The 23,443-nt window shown below is 35.3% G+C and overlaps 2 protein-coding genes across 3 annotated transcripts in view; one reads left to right on the top strand and one right to left on the bottom strand.

Annotated features, from left to right (window-relative positions):
- Positions 1-23,443, top strand: part of IMMP2L (inner mitochondrial membrane peptidase subunit 2) — a 414,095-nt gene that overhangs the window by 147,110 nt on the left and 243,542 nt on the right. The window lies entirely within an intron of this gene.
- Positions 17,732-23,443, bottom strand: part of LRRN3 (leucine rich repeat neuronal 3) — a 34,244-nt gene continuing 28,532 nt past the window's right edge. Inside the window, exon 2 of the mRNA XM_027658217.1 lies at positions 17,732-20,694. Within this exon, the coding sequence (XP_027514018.1) occupies positions 18,217-20,343 (2,127 nt within the window). The 5' untranslated portion in view covers positions 20,344-20,694 and the 3' untranslated portion in view covers positions 17,732-18,216. The remainder of the gene's footprint in view (positions 20,695-23,443) is intronic.

Here is a 23,443-nt window from a genome sequence, read left to right as displayed (position 1 = left end):
TACCCCTCATGTATTATCCTCGCTGCAGGTTATGTTCATTGTCCTCTTCAGTTCCTAAATTTCTTTGTAAGGAAGCCAGAACAATAATTGGGGAACCTCAGTGGGATATCCAGATTAGATTATGGATTATGCAGGTTATTTTTTTTTCTTCCCTATGGATGGCTGAGAACTAACTATGATTGAGAAGGTCTTATCTCTTTGGAGTCACTTTTGGATCCTGGGCATTATGAATGTGAAAGTTAGATTTAGCTTGTTTTATCTGCCCGCCTCCCCTTCCTCTCAGAAGTTTACCTTGTTTGTTACTATTGATTTTTCTTCACATGAAGTTAAAGTGGAGCACAGAAACATTCTGTTGTATTATCTGAGAAAATTTACCTACTTTAGTAACACAAATACCCCTACTGGAGTTGAATCTATTTAGTTAAAGTGTCTTTCTAGAGAGAAAGCATTCCTTGAGTAGTCAGAATCATAGAATCATTCAGGTTGGACAAGACCTTTAGGATCATCGAGTCTAGCCATTAACCCAGCAGTGCCAAGTTCACCACTAAACCATGTCCCTAAGTACCATATCTACATGTCTTTTGAACACCTTCAGGGATGGTGAGTCAAACACTGCCCTGGGCAGCTTACCCATGACAATCCTTTCAGTGAGGAAATTTTTTCCTAATACCCAATGTAAACTTTCCCTGGTACAACTTGAGGCCACTTCCTCTTGTCCTGTCACTTGTCACTTGGGAGAAGAGACCAACACCCACATTGCTACAACCTCCTCTCCACTGAGCCTCCTTTCTTCCAGGCTAAACAACCCTCAGCGCTCCAGACCCTTCACCGGCCCCTTTGCCAGCACCCCCAGCTCCTTTTCTCCAGCCACTGTTCCCTCAGCCTGTAGCACTGTGTGGGGTTCTTGTGACCCAAGTGCAGGACCCAGCACTTTACCTTGTTGAGACCTATGAAATTGTCCTAAATCCATTGATCGAACCGGTCCAGATCCCTCTGCAGAGCCTTCCTACCCTCCAACAGATCAACACTCCCACCCAACTTGGTGTTGCCTGCAAACTGACTGAGGGCACACTGGATCCCCTCATCCAGATAGTTGATTAAAGGTAGTATTAATAAATCCTTTGCTCTTTTTTTTTTTAAAGCTAGTCAGTGCTCTCTAATATTTTGATATTCTCAGCATCATAGAGAAACATTCTTTTTTGCTTTCTATAAACATTGGCAACTAGCAATACACTTTGGAAAAAGGTAAGCTGAATTCTGAATTTTCTGGTATTTCAAACAGAAATGTTTTTTTTTTTAATGTGTGGAAAAATGTATGACTGACAGTTTAGTGTACCTACAACAATTTCCTTCAGAACAATATATATTAAACCCAAGTTGTAGACTGGTATGATACAAGAAAGTACTATGATTGATGGCCCAAGGTAGTCTGAAGAATTTAAAAATTGAAATAAAGAATTCAAAGAAGATATGTGATACAATAAATTCATAAATTTTTTACTTTTTCTAGGGAAGACCATGAGAAGCCTGACCAAGCTATGATGGTAGCAATTATTTGAGCACAACAATATTCACAAGTCCCTACAAATCAAAATCATTCTGCCATTAATTTCCAGTAATTTTAGAGTAAAAGAACAAATCTTTCTTTTTTTTCACTGAGGCAGCATCCATTTTAGCGACTGAATTAAAATATTTATATTTGGGTTAATTTAGTCATATTTAAGCCCATAATAGAAATGAATGATTCATGAAAAGTTTGCAGGAAATTAATCTAGAAAATATCTATGACAATTGAGATTTAGTAGCACCTAGAAAGGATTTTCAACGTATTTTGACTTAATCAAAATGTGACAGCTGTAAACTGCGGTCGCTTTCTGTTTCTGTAATTGGTCAGGCTGCTTAGTAATAAAATGCTTTATAGAAGCAAGTAGGTTGTTTTCTCACAAGAATTTCACATGTGATTTATTTCCTTTCTCAGATGCTTTTTCTTATTTAGGTGATCTATACAATAAAAGGAATATATACATAATTTACAGTTCTAAAATGTATTGCTCTAATCTTGACAGTGTTGTATGACAATACTGCATCTTATTTTGTATTATAAATTGCTGTGCATAGAACAATAGTTATGGTTTAATGATCACAACACTAATTTCATGTTACTGTTGCAGAATATATTTGTCATAATTTCTTGTTTCCTCTTCAAAAACTTTTCTTCTTTTGATGCTCTAAGTCCCCTTCCTTTCTTGTTAAAAAAACCCCCAGGTTCTTTTAATAACTAGTTGTAGCTGGAATAGAAAACCAAAATTTGGCCTTTTGCTAGATACAGCTAGTAAGCCAGCACAAATTGTATGAATACATACATTTCAAATATTAAAAAATTACAAAATTTTCAAGATTTTGAGATTGCTACAAATTAAGAAAAAATAAATAGTGCAGATTTTAATCTTTCAGAAGAGACAGAGTAGATCTAAATTTCTACATTATTTAAGAAAAACAGACTCATCCCTACAGTAAGACTTTCTCAAAACCAAATGACACCTTAAGTATTCCCAAGGAAATGTGACAGACTCCATTAAAATTGCCTTATTGCTATTGATTTTGTGCAGATGGTGCTCAGATACTGGGACAGTAATTCTAAGATAAAACTGAAGAGATCAGACAAATGGATGAGTAAGGTTGAGAGATCTTTTTTTAGTATGGAAATTCAGTATGGAAATTAATATCTTATTATAATGTTTGGACTGTTTAGGAATGGCATTACTGAAGAGGAGAAAAATTTCATATGTAATTTCAAATTATTTTAATGAGATAGTAGCATGGAAGACTGAGGAACTCCAGAAAAACAGCTAAGGTGAATAGGCAGTCTAATGGAATGTAAAATTCATTAGTAACAGATGAACAGAAGAAATAGTAAGCTGAGGTACCCTAAGAGTTCCTAAGTGAATTCATTAAATTTACCATTACCATATAGTCAGATAGAATGATGAATACAGGCAGAGATTTTCTTTATAAGAGAAACTTTAAAAACTGCAGCTATTTCATTTGGTCAGTAGATGAATAAAAATGTTCTCTGGAGAAGTGTTAAAAAATAATGATTGGTACAAGGAAGGTAGTTAAATTGTGCTGGTTGCTGCTTCTGGAAACACAAGAGCAAAGATAACTAAGAAATTCAAAAACCGCAAAATTATAAACTCTGTAGAAATAAAATTTGTCTTTTCACAGTATGTGTACTTAACTACTGGAACGCAGGGCATCACTGATGCTGAAGAGAATTACTCAGATACAAAATACTGTTGTTATTTGCTTATTCTTTCTGCCTTCTTTTCTGGAACAAATTGTGTCAAGTGCAGATATACTGGCAACTGTAAATAAGGGGTCTTTAGCAAACATGTTATGCCTTTGTGCCTCCCTTGTCAAACTGAAGCTACATCTGAGTCTATGTGTACTACATCTGGGTCCATGTGTACTTAACCATACATAGGGGGAATTAATAAAAATACAGCATAAATGCCAGTCATTTGAGGAAAGCAAGAGCAAGTTAAATGTATACTAGGTGGTAAATATGGGGTGTTTCCTCTGCATCTGCTCTGCAACACATGTGCTATTTATTAATATAAAGTCCTTAACAAGCATTTAAATGCTTTTCTTTAAAAAAGTGATTTAAAATAAAAGATAAACTCTGATTCACCAGAAATTCCCATTAATTTTCCTTGTTTTACAAAAGTTGTTAATTTGATTTTCTGATAAGACCGTTCTCCTAAACCTCTCCTGGTTTATGTAACCATTGCATGTCACTTTATCAGAACAGAGAAAAGATTTAGGGAGATTTATAAAACTCTTCTAGGTTTGAAACTCATTCCCTTAAAACTATGATCTTTCTCTGGCTTAGTTAATTTTAATTCAAAGCCTGAAAAAGTTTCATGAAATTGCTTCTTTTGTGAGTTTCATTTTTTAGTGTATCTGTGTTGTTTAGCTTGCACATTGACACCTAAAGTGATACCACTGAATTCATACCTTTGTGGAGTTAAATTTCAATGAAATACTTTCCAAAGGCTGGTTCCATTTTTGTAGCATCCTTGTAGGTGGTACAGAAGATAAGTCTTTTTTGGGGCATTCAATTTAGGCTGCTAATTAAAGCCGTTAATTTTATAATTATTGCTGTTAGCCATGTTACTAACCTTTTCAAACTCTCTAATCTAGAAAAAAATCTCTATTATCCAATGTAATTACAGTTACTTGATTTTTAATACAGCCATTTTTACCTTACCTTCTTTTTGTCTTTTGCTTATACAAAAATTTTATGTCACTCTATGATATTAATATCTAGGTGTTGCATGGTAGCTTAACTGACTGTAAATATAAGAACTATTATTTCTTCAACATTAATGTTAAATCTAGCAATACATGTGAAATAAGTTATTGCATATTGCCCAAAATGCTTTTGCCAAGTTGCATATAGTTCATAAGGCGCTTTTATTTGAAGTACATCAGATTTTTTTGATGTGTTTGAAATAGAGCATTTCCTGATTTTTAGGAATGAGAAATTAATTTAGTAAGGTTTACCATTGATAACACTACTTTTGCATTTATGCACTCCTTGAGTATCTTATTTTGAATATAGTTCTTGATTTCTACTCTGAAAAGAAGTTGATAGAGCAAATGATGCATTGACCGCAGCACTCTGGTTCTCAGTTTATAGGCACTTCCATGCCTAAGTATGTGCTGAACTTTATTCTAGTATCTAGTCTTAAAGTCAATAAATGCAAGACTGGAAAACTGTGAACATGACCTTACATAAATTAACTATGTAAGGGTAATCTAAATACTGATCTTGGATGGTTTTGTTGTTTTAAATGAGGGAATCAAACTTGTACCTTCTATTGTTTGTAGCAGTTGGTGATTATTATAGGTAACAGTAATGTATGCTACAGGATGTACGCATCTGTGATTTTTACATGTAATAAATAGGCAAGAGATTAGGAATGACTCATTCTCCTGTGAGATTATTGTGAATCAATCTTTTAGTTTTAAATAAAAGGAAGAAAACAAGGGCGTATGAACTAATTAGTAGCTCTTAAAAATTGAGAGAATTGGTCAGTATAATATCTTGAGATAATTTGAAAAATGAGATTTCTAGTACACAAAATTTGAATAAGCAGTTGAAAATATGGATCTCTCTCTCCTGTTTTTAACTAGAGGCACTATATTGTGTTGCACACAAGGGAAAAATATCCATGTACTTTATAAAGCGGTAATTCATGCTGAGAGGATATGAGCAGTCATTCAGAGAAGAATTGATTTTATAGTATTGTAGACTGGGTTGGAAACTTGGGCATTCATTGCACTATATGCTATTAAAATTTATATAGAGAGTTCACATTAAAGTGGCTGTTTTAATAGGAAAATATTTTAAAAATTATATTGGGCCATCTTAACTGTGGAAGAGGTTTTTTACCAGTATCTACAAATCAACGGAAATCTCCATAATGGTAAAGTATATAGAATAAAAATATTAGAAATTACCAAATATTTTGACTTCCTGTGCTTAAATAAATTGTTAAGAACTATAAAAAAAAATTAAGAGCTTTCGTATTTCCTAGAGTAATGTGAAACATTTAAAAAGTGATCTTACTTTATGGTGAATTTGCCACTGGCTGCCGAAAGAGAGGAGTCCCGAAGAAAAGATTTAAGGAGTCCCTGAAACAACATCTCAGCCTTGGCCATATTGATCACCATAACTGGTCTACTCTGGCCTCAAATCGGGAGGCCTGGAGACACACCATCTATAACGCTGCTGATGCCTTTGAGAACACATACAGGATCACTCTCGAGGAGAAAAGGCAACGCAGGAAGAACAGTGTCTTGCAGAATACACCATCTAAGGAGTCTTTCTGTTGTGCCTTTTGCAATCAGACATGTCTGTCACGTATTGGCCTCATAAGTCACCAACGTGCCTGTAACAAATGTGGATAAAGCCTTCCCAAATCTTCGTTCGCGAAGCCCAGCCATGAAATATCAGCCTCAAGCTTTGACAGAGTTAAAAAAAGAGAATCATAGAATAGTTTACATTGGAAGGAACCAATACGGGACATTTAGCCCAACCCCCTAGTAATGAACAGGGATAATCAATTAGATTAGGCTGCTCAGAGCTCTGTCCAACCTGACCTTGAATGTTTCCAGGGAAGGGGCATCCAACCCCTCTCTGGGCAACCTGTGCCAGTGTGTCACTATGCTCACCGTAATGAATGTCTTCCTAATATCTGATCTAAACCTACCCACTTTCAATTTAAATCCATTACCTCTTGTCCTATCACTACATGCCCTTGTAAAAAGTCCCTCTCTGACTCTTTTGTAGGCCCCCTTCAGGTATTGGAAGGCTGCTCCAAGGTCTCCCTGGAGCCTTCTCTTCTCCAGACTGAATAACCACCAACTCTCTTAGCTGTCTTCATAAGGGAGATGCTCAAGCTCTCTGATCATCTTTGAGGCCCTCCTCTGGAATTGCTCCAACAGGTTCACATTCTTCTTATGTTGGGGACCCCAGAGCTGGATGCAGTACTCCAGGTGGGATCTCACCAGAGCAGAGGAAAGGCGCAGAGTCCCCTCCCTTGACCTGCTAGCAATGCTACTTTTGACGCAGTCAAGGATATGTTTGGCTTTCTGGGCTGTAAGCGCACATCGCCGAGTCATGTCCAGCTTTTTATCCAGCAATAGCTCAAGTCCTTCTCCCCCTATGTGTGGACTGCTCATATAAGAAAATAAATGGTGGCTTTTCCGCAGTTGAGATAAACGTGAAATTTGATTTAAGGAAAGGCATCAAGGTAATGATGCAGTTGAATGCATGCTTAGTATGAAATTACATTAAACAAGTTGCGCTTACCGGTCTGACTACTATAAAGCAGGAAGAAACTGAATCTGCAAGAGAATAGAGATTTCCTTGTCACTTATCTCACTGATACTTTAGTATGGAATTAAAAGGTAGATTCTATGGAATAGAAGGAGGAGACTACATAAGTAGAAGATTTTGAATGAACATTGACTTAAATTTATTACAAGTTCTTCCATCATTAGCAATTTGACAAAAGAAAGGAACTATTGCTGCTGTAGCATGATTGACTTGTTAGTTTGAGGAACAAGGGTTAATGATTCAAGATTTTAAGAAACAGATGCTCTAAATATAACTTAAGTCTTTGCCTATCATATTTTCCATTCAGTTTCTGAGGGAAGCCGCAGAAAATACCAGGAATAGACATAAAGATAGAGCTTAGACTGTCTGTAACTGGGTTAAAATTTGGCACGTGCTTTAGGAGAGGATGTCAAGATCACAGGCATCAGCTGCAATACAGAACTAAGAGCTAGTAGTCAAACAAACTTACTAAACTGGCTTTTTGTGAGAGAAAGATGCCAAACTCAAGTCAATGTAATTAATTATTGTTTTAAATGAAAGAGGATAGCAATATCAGAAGGTAAAATGAAAATAATAGTTGTTTTAAAAAAAAATGTACTTTCCCCTAAGGTTGCATGGCTAATTAAGGTGTGGTTCTCGTGAATTCAAGATTATAAGATTTTGACCCTGGTTGGTTTTGTCAATTTGAATGGTTATTAGGATCTCAAAGGTAGAAGCACAGGTTGTTCACTTTAATAACAGGCAGTTCTTTTACCTGTGGATAAAAAAAGCAAATGATTTCAGTGGTGAAGTATGTTTGAAGTCCTAGAGAAAACTAGTCAAAGTGTTTGTCAGCATACATCAGATCCAATAAGTCTACTCCTGATCAATTCTTATTGCCTGTGGTGGTGATGTGGAGATGAGAGTTTACTTTGTGCTGTAAATGGGAAAGAAAATGTGAAAATAGTTTGGGAAAGTTCTCTAATGAAATTTTTAAACTAGAAGCTATTTTTTAAACTAGGAATTTTTATATATATAGTAATTGTGAAATTGAACCAGTAATCACCTCAAATATTATTACTTATAATACTCTTATTGGTAGGATAACCTTAAAAATTCTGTTAGAAATGCTGGATCCTATGAACTACTGTATGCCGGCAAGTTTTTTTCTTTAGTCTGGTAGAATCAACTTTGGTTCATTGTAAGACTCAGGGAGGCTCCTGTCCTGGTGCCATAAATGAGGTGTTGCTGTGGTTATGCTTCCCAGGGGTCCAACCAGTGGTGAGGCTAAGCACACATCCTGCACAGTCAGAAGCATGCACCATGCAGTACACACATTTAACTGACCACATAGACCAACACAGAGAGAAAACAGTTTCTTTATCAGCACCAACATAAGCACACAAACATGAACAGCATGGATCGCCTGATCTTGTTCCCCCCCAACCCAACCAGTCAGAACTGGAGTTTGCTATTGCTCACATTCAAACTCATCCACAACACATGGTTTTTAGACACTCAATGATTTCACCCAGAAGTGTATCCCAATTTTTTACAGTTACTGGCAATGAGAGCTATGGGTCCCCCAGACCTGCAGTCTCTCTGTAATTTCTGGCACTGCAAAGTCTCATTCAACAGAGGTTCCAGGTCGACCTGATGTTCTGTAGTAGATAATGCACATACACACACAGGGTAGACAACATACTTACACAGAAGATAGGACTAGAGTGCAATGACATAGGACAGATTGTGATGATCAGCTGCAACATTTTGCCAGACAAACATACTGACCAACCACTGGCTTACATGTAAGTGGCCTCTTTTTTTGCTTAGAATCATGAAATGGTTTGAGTCAGAAGGGACAATTAAAGATCACTGTAGTGGGTTGACCCTGGCTGGATGCCAGGTACTCGCTACAGCCTCTCTCTCACTCCCCTCTGCAACTGGACAGAGGAGAGAAAAAAAAAAAGCAAAGGATTCACGAGTTGAGATAAGAGCTGGGAGAAGTCACTACTGATCACCATCATGGCCAAAAGAGACTCAAAGTGGGAATATTGAGTTTATTACTACCAGGGTCAGAGCAAAAGGGTGAGAAGTAAAATAATCTTAAAAACACCTTTTCCCTCACCCCTCCTTCTTTCCATGTTCTCCCTCCTCCCCTCCAGTGGTGCAGGGGGATGGGGAATGTGGGTTACGGTCAGTTGTTGTTTCTGCTGCTGCTCAGGGAGAAGAGTCCTTCCCCTGCTCCCCTGGGTCCCTCCCACGGGGGACAGTCCTTGATGGACCTCTCCAGCGTGAGTCCATCCCTCGGGCAGCAGTTCTTCCCAAACTGCTGTCTCGTGGGTCACTTCTCCATGGAGTGCAGTCCTTCATAAATGAGCTGTACCGGTGTGGGTCCCCCACAGGGGCCACAAGCCCTACCCAGGAAAAACCTGCTCCTGCATTTCTAGATGCCTCTAAATAGCAGCCCTGTGGTCAAATATATTGACTGCATTCTCCAAATTAGTGGTGTCAGATTGACAAGGATTTTGTCTTCTCCTCCAGGTCATTGATAAAGTGTTAAGCAGGTTAAATCCCAGAATAGAACCCTGAGGAACACCATTTGCGACTGGTCTTTAAACAGTACAAATCATGGACCACTACCCCTGGAGCGTGGAATGATGTTGTCCAGACTACCATGGCTAGTACTGTGTATTTTAGCACCTTTGTGTATGCAATCTAGGTGGGAATGATATTAATAGCCTTTCTGTCAAACTAATAATGTTGAAATGCACTTGGACCCAAACTAGAAAAGCCTTGAAGTGCTTCACAGTACTTTACGGACTTCCTAACTCAGATCTCTCCAAATTGCATCCAAGAGGCATCTTTACATGTAAATATATCCTCAGAGACTCAACGGATTAGCTCTCTTTTAGATACAGACACCTAGTTGGCTTATTCAGTCTCTCTTACTTCCAAGTTTTCACTGAGTTTTCAATTAGTTTACTAATAGTTGTAAAATGGGTTAAAAAAAAAAGGTTTCTATTACTGTATTCTGACTGAGTCTTTTACATCAGTCAGTATTTTTGTATATAACTTAAATATATTGACTTGTATAAAGTTATATTACTTAATATTAAACACAATCATTCTTGTTTTCCCTCTTTCCTCTTAATTTAATTGGTTTTGGTTTTTTGTTATTCCCTCTACTCCTGGTCTTCCCTTCTCTTTTTGTTCAAGCTTTTATTCTTTGAGACAATGATTGGCTTCTTTTTGGTGGAGTAAGCTTGCTTTGGACATGATTTAGAACAAACTTGAATGCATTCCAGTGTCTTTTGTTATTGCCTTTAAATGGATTTTTAGTTAATCCTTTAGAATTAATTATTTTTAAAGAACTTTGAGGCTTCTTAAAAACAACAATTGAAATTGCTGTGGTGCTGGTAATATTTAGAAAAATTACAGTCCTTAATTGGTTATTAGTGGCATTATAATTGATACTGTTAAGCAGCTCCTGGACCTTGAGCTCTGCCTTTAATTAGAGGCAGTAGTGTCTCCTTCCCTCTGAGATTTCTGTATGAAAGTATTTTGCTTAATAACAAGGGTTATCAGCTTTCAATTGTCTTCTGAATGAAACCTCCCAAATGACACTACCTGTCACTACCTTCCTCATATTAGACAGAATTTCCAAGCATGCTCTTTTTCATTACTTAAGCACTTTTTTCTTCACTTTCTTATAAATATTTTTGTACTGCTTGTTTTACAAATCGTATTGTAACTTTTTCCTTGACTCTTGGTAAATTATGTCTCATAATATGAAACAACCTTATGAAAAAAAGGTCAAGCCTCTTTACAGTTTTTCTGTAATAAATATATATGTATATTTCATGGTATGTTCAAGCTCACTTCTTTCCTTGGCTGTTTCTTCATGTTTTTATTTTTAATTTTTCTCAATTTCTTATAATACTATCACTTGTTGAAAATTTGCTTCCAAGTACTGAGTAGTCTATTGCTACCTTTAATGATTGTGTCTCCAGGATGGGCTGTCAGACAGTGTCTTCACTTGTTCCTTTTCAACTGTTTTTCCTATACCATTCCTCTATCCTACTTTTCCCCTTCACCATCATTAAAATTACTTGTAGCACCTCTTCATTCCTTCAACTTATTTTTTCTCATATTTATTGAACTGATGATGTTGCAAACTTGTTCTTTTAGCAATTTTCCCCTCACTGGAGACATTTTTACAACTCTCAGAAGGTTTGTTCTAAAATATTTGTACCATCCTATGTTAGACTTTGGTTTTTACCTTTGACTTTTCTACCTTTGAGTATCTAAAGTTTCTGGTTTTTTCCTCACTTGCATGGTCTGTACTTTATTTGTTAGCAACACATTATAAGGTTTGTAATTTACCATTTTTTGTTTTAAACCATTTTTTTCCTTTCTCAAATTTTCTATTTTCTGAATATTTATGCGATAGTTTCCACACTCCTGTTTAAGGTAAGCCCCTACTCACCATGAAGTCATCACATTACACATAAAGTTTGGAGTACTTAGTGTAAGTGTTCTAGCAAGAGACATTTAGATTGTTTCTAACATTCTACCAATGTTAGATTGGTAGAATGTTAATTTTAGCAAGGGAAAAGTACAGTTCTGTACCAGAATGATAAAAAGTGGTATCTTAAAGTAATTTAGAATATATTGTATGGCATATTATTTCCTTTGTAGTTAGATAATATCTGAACATACCAAAAATTCCTTTCCTGATTCTTAATTTCCTACAATATCCAGTATTTCTTTGATGGTTATGAAATTATTTAATCCTGAAACAGATGCTCTCCACAAAATATTCTATTCCTAGCATTTTAATTTAATAATATTTTTTCCCATTTTGTCTTATTTAAAAATACATGTAATGTTTTCAATTAAATGAATGACATATTGCATTTACACCATCTTTAGTAGAGCTGTGCAGATGAAAATTTGTGAGGGCTCTCAGGTGGATAGGTTCATACGGCCAGGCTTTGGCTCATCCAGGGACACACTTTGTAATGTCCAAAACACCTTAACAGGTTAGAGACTAGGATGTTAAATTCAATGGGAATTACACACTGAAATGCTTTTGCTAAATGAGGGAAGTACTGGCGCACCCTTGTCTACCACTCAATGTGGTAGAGGAAAAACCCACAACTCTTTAACAATATATTTCTGTTTCTTTTATTCTAAACTCTTAGTTAATTGCAGGGGGGTTTATCTTTGGTGTATGTGTGTTGGTGAGACATGTTTTTTGGTATATAGCTTATAAATTTTGTATGCTTTTGAAAGGCTGGCTGAATAATAAGATTATTCTCTTTCTGTTTTCTCTTTCTAATAATCCAGACATTGTAAAAGTTACAAATAACTTCAAATTACTCTACCTGTAGTTGACATCCTCCATTTAAATCAGCTTTCCTAAGACCAAGGGAGAGAAAGGGAGCATTAGTTAGCATTTAAGCAGAGCTGATGTTGAAGTGGGTTGGGGAATAGACTTCAGAGTTTTCAGGGTTGTGATTTTCCTCTGACTACACTTGAAATTTATCCTCAAATCCACAAAACAATTAAGTTTTTTGCTTTTTTTCCCCCTTTCATTAAGAATTATAAAATGATAATAAATATCATAGACAAGGATGCTCTGTACGTAGCCTGGGAAATAGGGTACTCTGACAGTAGTCTAGTTCATAGGAGCCTTAGAAAAAGATGAAGTATTACTGAAGTAGAAAATAGGTAAAAAGGAGGTCTGCTGCTGTGATTTTGTGTAAGAGCAAACTAGATTAATGCTAAATGAAGGAAAGAAATGTGAAGGGTTAAAGTGAGGTTGAATTTCTTGGAAGAAAGAAAAGAAAGTAATTTTTAATTGGACTTTAACAGCCCGAAAAGCAACAAGGTGAATTGGACATGATAATGTAAATATATATTTACAAGTGTTGTGATAGTGGACAGTCCTATTCCGGATTTGTCAAACTAAAAGTCTGGAAGTTATCAAGATACAGTTCATCCTAGCTTGGGTAATGAAATCCTCTTACACAGCTGTAGAAGAATTGGAATTGAAATAGTGGTGTGTGTCATATATTTTAGGTATTGATAGTTGAACTTTTGCAAGCAGGTATTTTAGGAAAAAGCATTGTTTCATATTTTGGAATACATTGTGTGACACATGAATATTCAATATAGCACTTAGTTTGCTAAAAATGGGAATGCACTTATCATGAATACCTGTAGAGCAATTATGAAATAAATTATGTAAGACTTTAACATCCCATTTTATATTAATTGTTAAAAGAAGATTAAATGAATCTAAGAGACTACAATTGATAGTTACAGTTTGATTTAATTTAATCCTTTTATTACCTGGTATGTAAAGAAAAACATAGCTGATTACCTGTAATCCAATGATAGTTTTTGCTTTGCTGTAGTGAGACTAACTTTGAATTGTTGGGTTTCATTTGGCATAGTTACTGGACATTTTGCACTTAATTAAAAGTAATAATTCTTACTCTATTTGTAGCCCTTCTATATTCCATTTACATCTTAGAATGTATAGGGGTAGATGACTTTCATCATCTGGTTCTGTGGCCTATAAAATCGTTCCACCATTATGTCAAAGCATCTTTTAGCTGTCTTTGATAGTCTTTAGTCAATAACCCACTTTCTTTGGTGCTATAAAGGATTCAGCTGTATGTTTTTAAGGTTAGCTGATGTTAGTGCTAGAGACAGAAACAAGAAGAAATTATAAATGTTAACAGCACAGAGTAAAAATTACTAAAAAAAAAAATTTCTGACAAGATTTTGCCCTCAAATGTTATTCTCAACAGCCATTTCAAGGAATCTGACTTGTGCTCACATGCTAAATGACAAAACTGTAAGCCCTTTGACCTGTAAAATGTAGTATATAACTGCTGAAAGGTTTTCTTTATAGAATCTATGTCTGGACTGGAAGAAATGTGTATAGATGAAGACATCAGCATTGAATTTGATGTAGTTTCGTGATTCAAAAACATTATGGCTATTTGGAGCACAGTGTGAAATTGTCATCAACACAGATAACGAACAATACGTAAGAGTAAGGCAGATGGAGTTATTTTCCACTTATCTAAACTGTAATGTCGAAAAGAACATCAGCTATTTTGGGATCAGGAATAGGCCATCTGCCCAAATTCCCTGTCCTTTCAGCTTTATCTTACTCCCATATTATTATTTTCATCTGAATGTCATTACGTTTTTCTGCTTTGTTTCCTTGAGAGATGCTTCATCTCATTAGCTGGTCAGCTTGACATCACATTTTAAGGTCTTTCTTTAATATTTTTTATTTCTCTATTCAAATATTTTGCCTTCAAATATGATGTTACTTTGGTAATTTTTTTATTAGGTCAGACAACATCCGTCCTTACTGGCAGCATTGAAAATGTGATGAAGAAACCACAGGGATCATGGAAGGGAACAGAGCATTTGTATCAAGGCAAAGAAAAGGACTTTAGGAAAAAGAGTCTAAAAATAATTGAAGCCAAGAGACAGAAAAATAGGCAAGTGAGAGAGATTTGTAAAAAGTATTTTTTAGCTGCCAGAGGAATTTAATTTGTAGTTTTCAGCTTTGTCTGAAGGAAGGAATGACTTAATAAAAGATCCAGTTGCTTTGAAGGTACTTCAATATAACTGCAGCTTTATATATCTCTGAGAATATTGTAGTCAACTACGTACAGGTACACTACATTAATTTAAAGGTTTTCATGAGTGTTCAAAAGAACAAGTCCTTTAAACATATTGTTCAGTTGGCTTAACCTTCTATCTCTTTTTGATCACTTTGGCTATACAACTGAAATATTACTTAATGTAACCAGAAAGATAACATAATCATAGTCAGCCATGTACTATAGGGTCTGTTTTCATTATTCATTACTAGTTCTACTGTATGCTTATGCTATTTACAAAGGATGCTTGTCTGAAGTGCAGCTAATCATGGACAGAATCTAGTCTAATACTTTATATTATTTTCACACTGCCTTATAATGCAAGCACTGAAGAAGACTCAACTCCTTTAGAATGTTTATTGAACGTAAAGTGAATAGCTCAAGTCTCAGTTCCAAAGCACAGTTCTCACTAGACAGGTTATGATTATATATTTTAACATTGCAATCATACAAATCTTGCCAACTTTCAGTAATTAATTTATCCATATAAATAATTGCAATTTTCTTGTTTAATATTGAACTTCTATAGTTGTCATATGTATAAATGAAGTTTGGTATTTTTTTTCTTTAATCTTCACAAACTTTGTAATCTAGATTAATTTTTGTCCTTTTTCTGTCTTGATTTTATGTTTACTGAATGTTTAGATAATCTCTCTTGTTTTTATAATCCCTTTTTCTGTTGTAGCTTAGCATTTTCCCTGAGTATCTATGTAGCCTTTTCCTGAGAAAATTAGTTTCAATTATTTCCACTGGTATTAAGCTCAAAGGTGTTCAAATGACACATTTGGTACATTATTAAACTGACCTACCAAAAAAGTTGATTTCGAAGGTCAACCAATGTTTGAGGAAGACGAGGGGTTGTTCCTTTTCCTACCTAGTGGTTCTTTCCAACATGTTTTTACTGCTGCTCATGGAACTCAAAGATGCTCTTAAATGATCACATGTATCTATCACTTCCCCAACAATTTGATTCAAGATGTCTTTCTGTAAGGTATGTTGCAATGAAGTCTCATGATCTTCAGTAGGTAACACCAGTAATTTTTTTTACTCTGGTTATGTTTCTACCCATCCTATTTCTTACTTCTAGAAAAACTGCATGCAATTGTTAAACTGTTTCCAACCATGCTTTCTCATCTTTAGCATGAGGTGAATTTTCAGTATTTTTTTTGCCTCTAGTTGTTTGTGTTCAGTGGCTATCTTCTCTATCCCATTTAACTATATCCTTCAAAATGTCTTCTGAAGTTTTAATAATGAACTTTTCGTACTTACTATACACTTTCTGCTATGTAAAATTTCGTGTGTTGTCAGTACCACACATCCACTCCATTCAGTTCAATAATATGAATGCTTTTCTTTCTTAAGTCTGACAGAGTGATGCTTTTCAGTTTTTTTTCTCTCAGCTCTTCTAGGACTGTCTAGTATGTGAACTTATTTTCTATACTGTATAGAAATCCTTTTCAGAAATATCTCTTCTATCTTCAGATAACAAATAATATCTTAAAGATTATTGTTGATCATTGTGTCTTTTCTATTCCTGACCAGCACAAGATTGTGGGAAGAACCTCCATTTCTCTTTTAAGTTATCTTGAGGTCAGTTTCAGGTTACAGAAGCAGAATGAGTTTTTTTAGTGAATTTTGGAAATGGAAATTTCCTTTTAGGATAGAAATTAACATTTTTTCTGCAATCTTTTATCTAAGATTTTTAGGTAGTGTTTGGAGCTGTGATTTCACAGCACTGTAGCTAAACTAGAAACTGAAATGTACATATGTAGGTGAGCATTTGGCTGTGTTAGCTGATGAAATATTGGAATTTATTTTTGTAAATGTTTTACCAAGAAGTAAATGCTTAATCTTTTTATGACTAGAACACCACCTTTCAGTCTAGTAGCTGACAGAAAAAAAGTAAGATAAACTAATTAAAATGTCTTTTCAGTATTGTATTTTGGGTATTGCCTAGCCAGGTATTTTAAATGCTTATGTTTGTCTTCTCTCATTAGTAGTACATTTCAGAATAAGGTTTACTGTCAAATGCCAAGGAGAAGTTAATCTATTTCTGAGCTACTATTTTCTGGTTTGAATAACCAGTAAGTATGGCTTTTAATGCATTGGATTCCTGAGAGATATCTGTTAAATAAATGGAAACACAGGTGTGCAACAATGCTTTTCTGTTTCTGAGAAAATTAAATATAGCTTGTTGTCCGTTCCTACCTCCAATAAAGAGAGTAAACATGCCAATTAATGAAATACGTGAAATTTTTAGTCCTGTGCCTTGTGTAGAAAAAACCACAACCTTCTGGTAAATGAAGAGATTATGAAGAAGTATATTATGCCACTACTAAGAAGTTATTTGTACATTTTTTTAACCAATTCTACTTTGCTGAAAAAATTGTTGCTAGATTTTTTGGGATACATTCATGAAATAATGCAAGTTAAATATGCACTAAGCTATTAAAGCTAGAAGATGGATTTATTACTTCCCAAGGACCTCAGGTTTATATAGAATATCTGTAGAAGGAACAGCTATCCATTTTTATACACTGCTACCAAGGAATCCTACTGCTTACCTGTAGCTTCTGTGGGTATTTTGACATGGAGAATGTCTTTGGTCATGGAGAAATAATGAAACTTTTTAGAGATTTGTTAGGCTAATATCATGGAGATGTTTCTTTGTAGATATTAAAGATGTTATGTTTATATGGATAGTAAGTGGTTTACAGTACTGCCATGGAAAGCACCACTATGTGTTCTACAAGAGACTGCTTTTGTATAGTAGTAAAGTAATGCAATACAGATATAATGAAATAAAGATCTGCAGACAGGCTCACATGTTGCTAAGAAAACAGAAGTATTTCACACAGAACCATAAAAATGTATAAATGACCTCATCTCTAACATCCCTTTTGCCTTTAAAATGTTCTCAAAATAAATAGAATTTGATCAAAAACTACCACTAAATTTACATTTCTGTTAGAAACATGTCATACAACCTAAAAGCAGCAAAAATATCCTATGTGCTCAGATTAGCATTTAACAGGAGAATATGTAAGGAAATATTTTATCAGGCATTGGGATGACTTTGTTTATTGTCAGACAAGAGCTCCCAGAATGGTGGGATTTTTTTTTTTTTAGAAACAAACAAGACCAAAACTATTTTGATTTTAATCAAAAATGTATTTTCTCATTAAAAAAATTCACATACTCACTGTGTCTACTCTACAGAATTTGTCCATTTCATTACACCATATGTCAATCCTAGTATATCTGTTCACTGCAAAAACTCGTGGCTAGTGTGTGTAATACAGCACAGGAGGAGGTATTGCTCAGTTCCACTACTTTTATGTAATAATTTAAAAAAAAACCAGAAAATGTTCTTGGCTAGTTCCACTGTATTCCAGACTTAAAAGTCCCATGAAAGTTCTAGAATATGAAGTTAATTGTATTTGGTTGGTAGAATACCCTTAGAAGCCAGTTAGTTAAAGTTCTTCTCTTTTAGTTGGTATATATTCCCATTTGTTGGCAGCAGCAAAGTCCAGGCATCTAGTTCCTAAGAGAAATACTTTTTCTTGTTGTTTTGTTCAACACAAATGCAGTCAGGGTTTTTTGTTTCAGAAACTGAGTGTTATAGTGACATATTTATGACATATTGTTTGGTACACCTATTACAGTTGCTTTTACTTCCATTGCTGTGCTTTTTTCTTTGCCCATATCCCAAAGAGTGATTAGAGGAGGATAAAGCTCATTGAATTGAAAGGATTGTTTCTTCACATCGTTCCTTAGATAGCTGTGTCCAATGCCATAGTTCATGTCTTGTGAGATGCAGCTGTAGAGATATATCACAGAGATGATTCCCAAAAGAGCACCAAGGCAGGCAAGGAATCCTATTATATTGTTCTTTTCATAGCCTTTCACTTTCAAGTCCAGTCCTTTTGTGGTTACGTTGACACATTGTTTCTTACTCTGTGAATAGATAGTGGGAATATCTATACAAATTTTGTATTCAGTTGAGGGATTTAGATGTGTAAGATTATACACCTTCATATCAGATGGTATTCGAGCGCTCTGTGCAGCCTGGGAGTCTTCAGCTTTCAGAAAGGCTGTCCATCTAACACTGGACTTCAGAACTTTAGAACTTGCTTTCCATGAAACCAAAACAGAATTAGATTTTATGTCTTTTATTTTAATATTTAAAGATCCATTGCTGTCCTGAGGGAAAGAGCCGTCCACTTTAATCATGACTGACTTTAGGTCTGCCCCAACTAAATTTGTTGCTATACATGTGTATAAGCCACTTTCTCTTTGTGTAACATCACTTATTTCTAAAGTTCCTTCGGAATGAACATAGTATTTATCAGAAATAGTATTAGGCAAAAGTTTGTGCCCTGAGGGTGTTATCCAGTAGATTTCAGGTTCTGGTTCTGCTGTTGCTCTGCAGTGTAAGGAAATATGACTGCCAGCTTTTAAATCCAGAGTAGATGGAAAACTTTCAGGAGCTATCAGTGGGAGGCAGATTTCCATCATTTCCCGGAAGTGTATCTGCCTCACATTCTGACCTTGGAATTCCGGAGGGTCTACACAGTACAGAGACTCTGGTTCCATGAAACGAATGTTTGTTTTATTCATGTTAATCCAGCGGATGACACAGTCACATCTAATGGGATTGCTGTGTATGCTGACTTCTTTGAGATTAGGCAAAGATTCTACTGTACTGCGGTACAGGGCACTGAGCGCGTTGCTGTTGAGCATGAGCGATTCCAGCTTGGGAAGTCTGTAGAATGCGTTGGGGTGAATGTATGATAATCTGGGGTTATTGGTAGCTTCTATTTTTCTTAAATCTGGCAGGTTGTCAACAGCAAGGCTATCTATAGAAATCAGTTCAGGCATGTTATTAATTCCTAACTCTTTTAGGTGCAACATATTGCTAAAATCTCCTCGTCGTATTCTGTTAATGGGATTTTTATTTAGATCCAGAAATTTAAGATTTGTAGCCTTTTGAAGAGCAATGTGGGGCACTCTAACAAATCTGTTGTCATAAAAGGAAATGCTTTCTAAGTTGTCAAGGCCAGCCAAAGCATTATCTGGTATTTCAGTGAGATTTATACCTGCTAAAACTAGGCTGCGCAGATTGCTAAGAGGCTTGAAATTCATGTCTTCAATTCTGATAATTGGGTTTTCTCCAATCATGAGAATTTCAAGATTAGGAGTAGCTTCAAACCACTTTCTATTGATCACTTGTAGACCATTTGAATTGAGATGAAGTCTGAGAAGATTATTGAGGCCTATGAAAGCTCCTGGTGCAATCACAGAAAGCAGATTATGATTAATATAAAGCTCTTGTAAATTGTTGAGTCCAGAGAGGCATTCGTCAGGGAGTTCAGTAAGTTTGTTTTCTTCAAGGTACACTGAAAGCAACTGTGGTATCTTTCTAAGATTAATATTGGTTACTGAGGATAAATTGTTCTGAGATAAATCTAAACCAGTTAAATTCACTGGGAAATCTACTGAATGTTCAATTTTTGCAATATTATTAGTTTGTAGAAGTAGAACTTGTGTGTCAGCAGGCAGTCTGGCTGGAAAATTAAAAAGGCCTAAATCATTACAGTCCACTGTTGGAGCCTCCATGTACACAGACCTGGGGGTGAACCATGGCCTGACCTCACATACACAGGACTCTGGGCAGTCTGCTTTTTTTCCTACAACTTGTAGTAGTGCAGTGGTAACTAGACTAAGAAGAAAATTAATTTTGTTTTGCATGTCCTTCATCTTAGCTCAGATATTCAGGAAAGTAACAGACCCTTCAGTATTCCACAATTACGGTCTTGGAATTCAGTATGAGTTGGTCAATTAATAAAATACACGCTTGCATTTATCAAATGATGATCGTGAAGGTCTTTCTTCCTGAGGTTAAGTGATAAATTTGTAACCAACTTGTCCAGTAGTAAGAGGCATTTTGTGGAAATGAAGGTCACTCTGTCCTTGATGACATAAAATTGATGAGCTTTGTGAAGATGAAGCATGTATAGATGGTCATAGGAGATTAAGCAATTCATTTATTTAGTAGTTTTAACTTCAAATCCCATGATTGATTAGTGTTTGCAGGAATGACAGGATGACCTAAAATACAAGAAGAGGAAATAATTAGTGTAAGACACTATAAAGTTATAAATTAATTTAGCCATCTTTTGCTCTCTACTGTTAATTATTGCAAGTAAGAAAAGAAAATGACTGTGGTGCCTGGAGTATTATAGTGGTATCCAGATAGTATAAATTAAGTTAATATATCTTTAGACTTTTAGCTTCTCATATATCCAGTGGAACATTGTTCTACAGAAAGATGAAGATCCACAGAGTATAAAGCAAAATATATCAGTCAGATTTTTCTACATATTTTATCCTCTTTTAAAATATTTTTTTTTTAATCATTAGAAACAGACTGATTTCTTTTGGCTTTGAAAATGTAAATTCTGAGCAAAATCCTACAGATCATGAATACTTAACTTTTGAACATGAAGTTTAGAAATATAAAGAACATAATTTATGTGTAATCAAAGGAAAACAGAATAGTTGGATTAATACACATGCCTAATGATGGTGTTCTTAGGCAAGCCTGTGAGATATTTATACAAAAATATACAAAATTGATAATCCACAGGTTTTATAATTTTTATTTCTTTTTGTAGCTGCTTATTTTCCTTTTTTTCTTAAGTACTAATTAGAAAGAAATATGTACCTTATAATAAATAGTTTACCATCTTGGCAAATTCAGACTAATCACTGGCTTTCTTATTAGGGCTTCAATAACCTCAATTGCAAAGCATAATAGCAGAAAAGTGTCTTTAGAGTGATAAGGGAAAAAAAAAATCTACACTGCAGTTGCTTCTTTGGTCTGTAGCTCTGCAAAAATCTGAAATTTCCAAATTGTGTTCATGTCCCAAATTATAGTAAAGACTGAAACTTGAGGCATGAAATGTGTGCTCCTCAGATTTTTGGTGTGTACTTGCTTTTTGTGGAGTAAAATAAATCCAACTCTGAGTGTACCTTTTGTTCCAAAGCATGTAGTACCAAAGCTTCTGTGTTTTCGTATATAAAGTAGTACACATTAACTGCTTCATTTACTTCAGAATATAGGCTTTACACTTAACTTTACCAACACTTTGTTTACAAAGACTGGTGTGCTATACGTATTTATGTCCTTTCTCCCCTTGCCTCTAGTGTTAAAATCGACAGTGACATTGTTTACAAACTTTAAGGTAAGATCCATACTTCATTGACATTGATAAATAACTTTTGAGGTGTCGCTGGTATAGATAGAGAGAATTGCAAAAGTTAATTGTCAAGCATTTGAATTTTAGGTTTCCTTTCCAGGCCCAGGAAGATTGGGCATATCTACCACCTATGCATTCCATATCAGCTCCAGAGGAAGGGTGTTGGACCTTGCAAAGTAACAAGAGCATTGGGCCAATTTGAAGTACATTTGGCAAAGTTTTGAGGTTGCCTTTTGTGCTATTTGCATTTAAGGACATTTAGTGTTTTATTTTAATGTGTAAGTTTATTAATAGAGTGAACAGACAATGTGTGAGATAAACATACAGAAAACATTCTGCTGTTTTGAGGATCAATAATATGTTTTTATACACATGACTCAGTTTATACTGAAATGCAAAGACATCCTGACTGAAATAGTGAAAGTATAATCTGTTCCTTTATTCTGGGAAATGAGATGAACTTGAGGCTTGCAGAAAAATAAAGATTTGTGTTTAACAGTTAATGCCTGTAACTTGCTCTTAATTTTGCCAGGAGGAGGCAAAGTGATACCCCCATGTGGAGTACTGTCATATTTACTAAAGATCTCAGTAGAAATCATTCTATGACAAATGCATGGATGTCATTTCCTATGTAGGGAGAAAAGAGGATAGCCACGGGTGGGGAATTTTTTTAAGTCACATTCTCAATGCACTTTCTAAAACATGTTTCCCCTTGACTTCTGTATTTTTGTTTGGATTGTATATTAAAAATGTTTCTGTAAGCATGACAGATACAAAATATAAATTTCAATTGATTGAAAGGTCATTGTAAATCAGTTGAAATTCAACAGATTGCTAGTGCGGATATCTCAGCCTTTTGATTCCACTATGATGCTCAGGGACTTCTGCTAGGTAGAGGTACTTGAGAAAGTATTCTGGGGAAGCCTAATTCTGTAGCTGACCGTGTTCTCTGTTCCTCCTTGGAAATTTGCTACTGGCCACTGTGAAACATAGAGTGTGGACCAAGATGGACTTTTCGTGTGTGTCCCAGGCACCTGAGAGGCTGTATCATTTAAAGCGCATTAACTACATTTTTGCATACATATGAGCCAACATACTCCTGGATTTGCGTTATACTCCTCCTGATTTTATATTTCATTTTCTGTGGGATGCTCAAGCCAAAAGTAAGGGCACTAGTGGATATTTCCATGTCATATATATTAGATAGGCTTTCTGCAAAAGGCAGCAAAAAAGAAGAGCTGAGAGATCCAGGCTGAAATTCTGCTTCGTTATGATTTAATCTGATGTCTTTCTCTTTCTGGTGAATGCTTTAGCTAATAAGTCACCAGCTCAAGCTCATATGGTGTTCTAGCATAAATCTTTCTTATTTCTTCAGTTAAAGTGCTTCTGCCGTGTGTAAAATATTCACTGGGGTTGAGTAGCTTGAATAACAGATTGTAGAATAATTTTGATACTCTCTTCCAGCCTGCAGCCATCATTCCAAAATATATTGTTTCACTTCAGAAAGATTTTTTATTTAAATAGTGTCATATCTGTGTTTTGTTTTACGTGAAAATTATTTGGTATAAATTGTCATTCAGGGTGTGGAGTAAAAGAAT

Source organism: Corapipo altera, unplaced genomic scaffold (assembly GCF_003945725.1).
Source record: "Corapipo altera isolate COAL_440 unplaced genomic scaffold, ASM394572v1 1, whole genome shotgun sequence".
Lineage (NCBI taxonomy): Eukaryota > Metazoa > Chordata > Aves > Passeriformes > Pipridae > Corapipo > Corapipo altera.
This window is presented reverse-complemented; position numbering and strand designations above follow the sequence as displayed.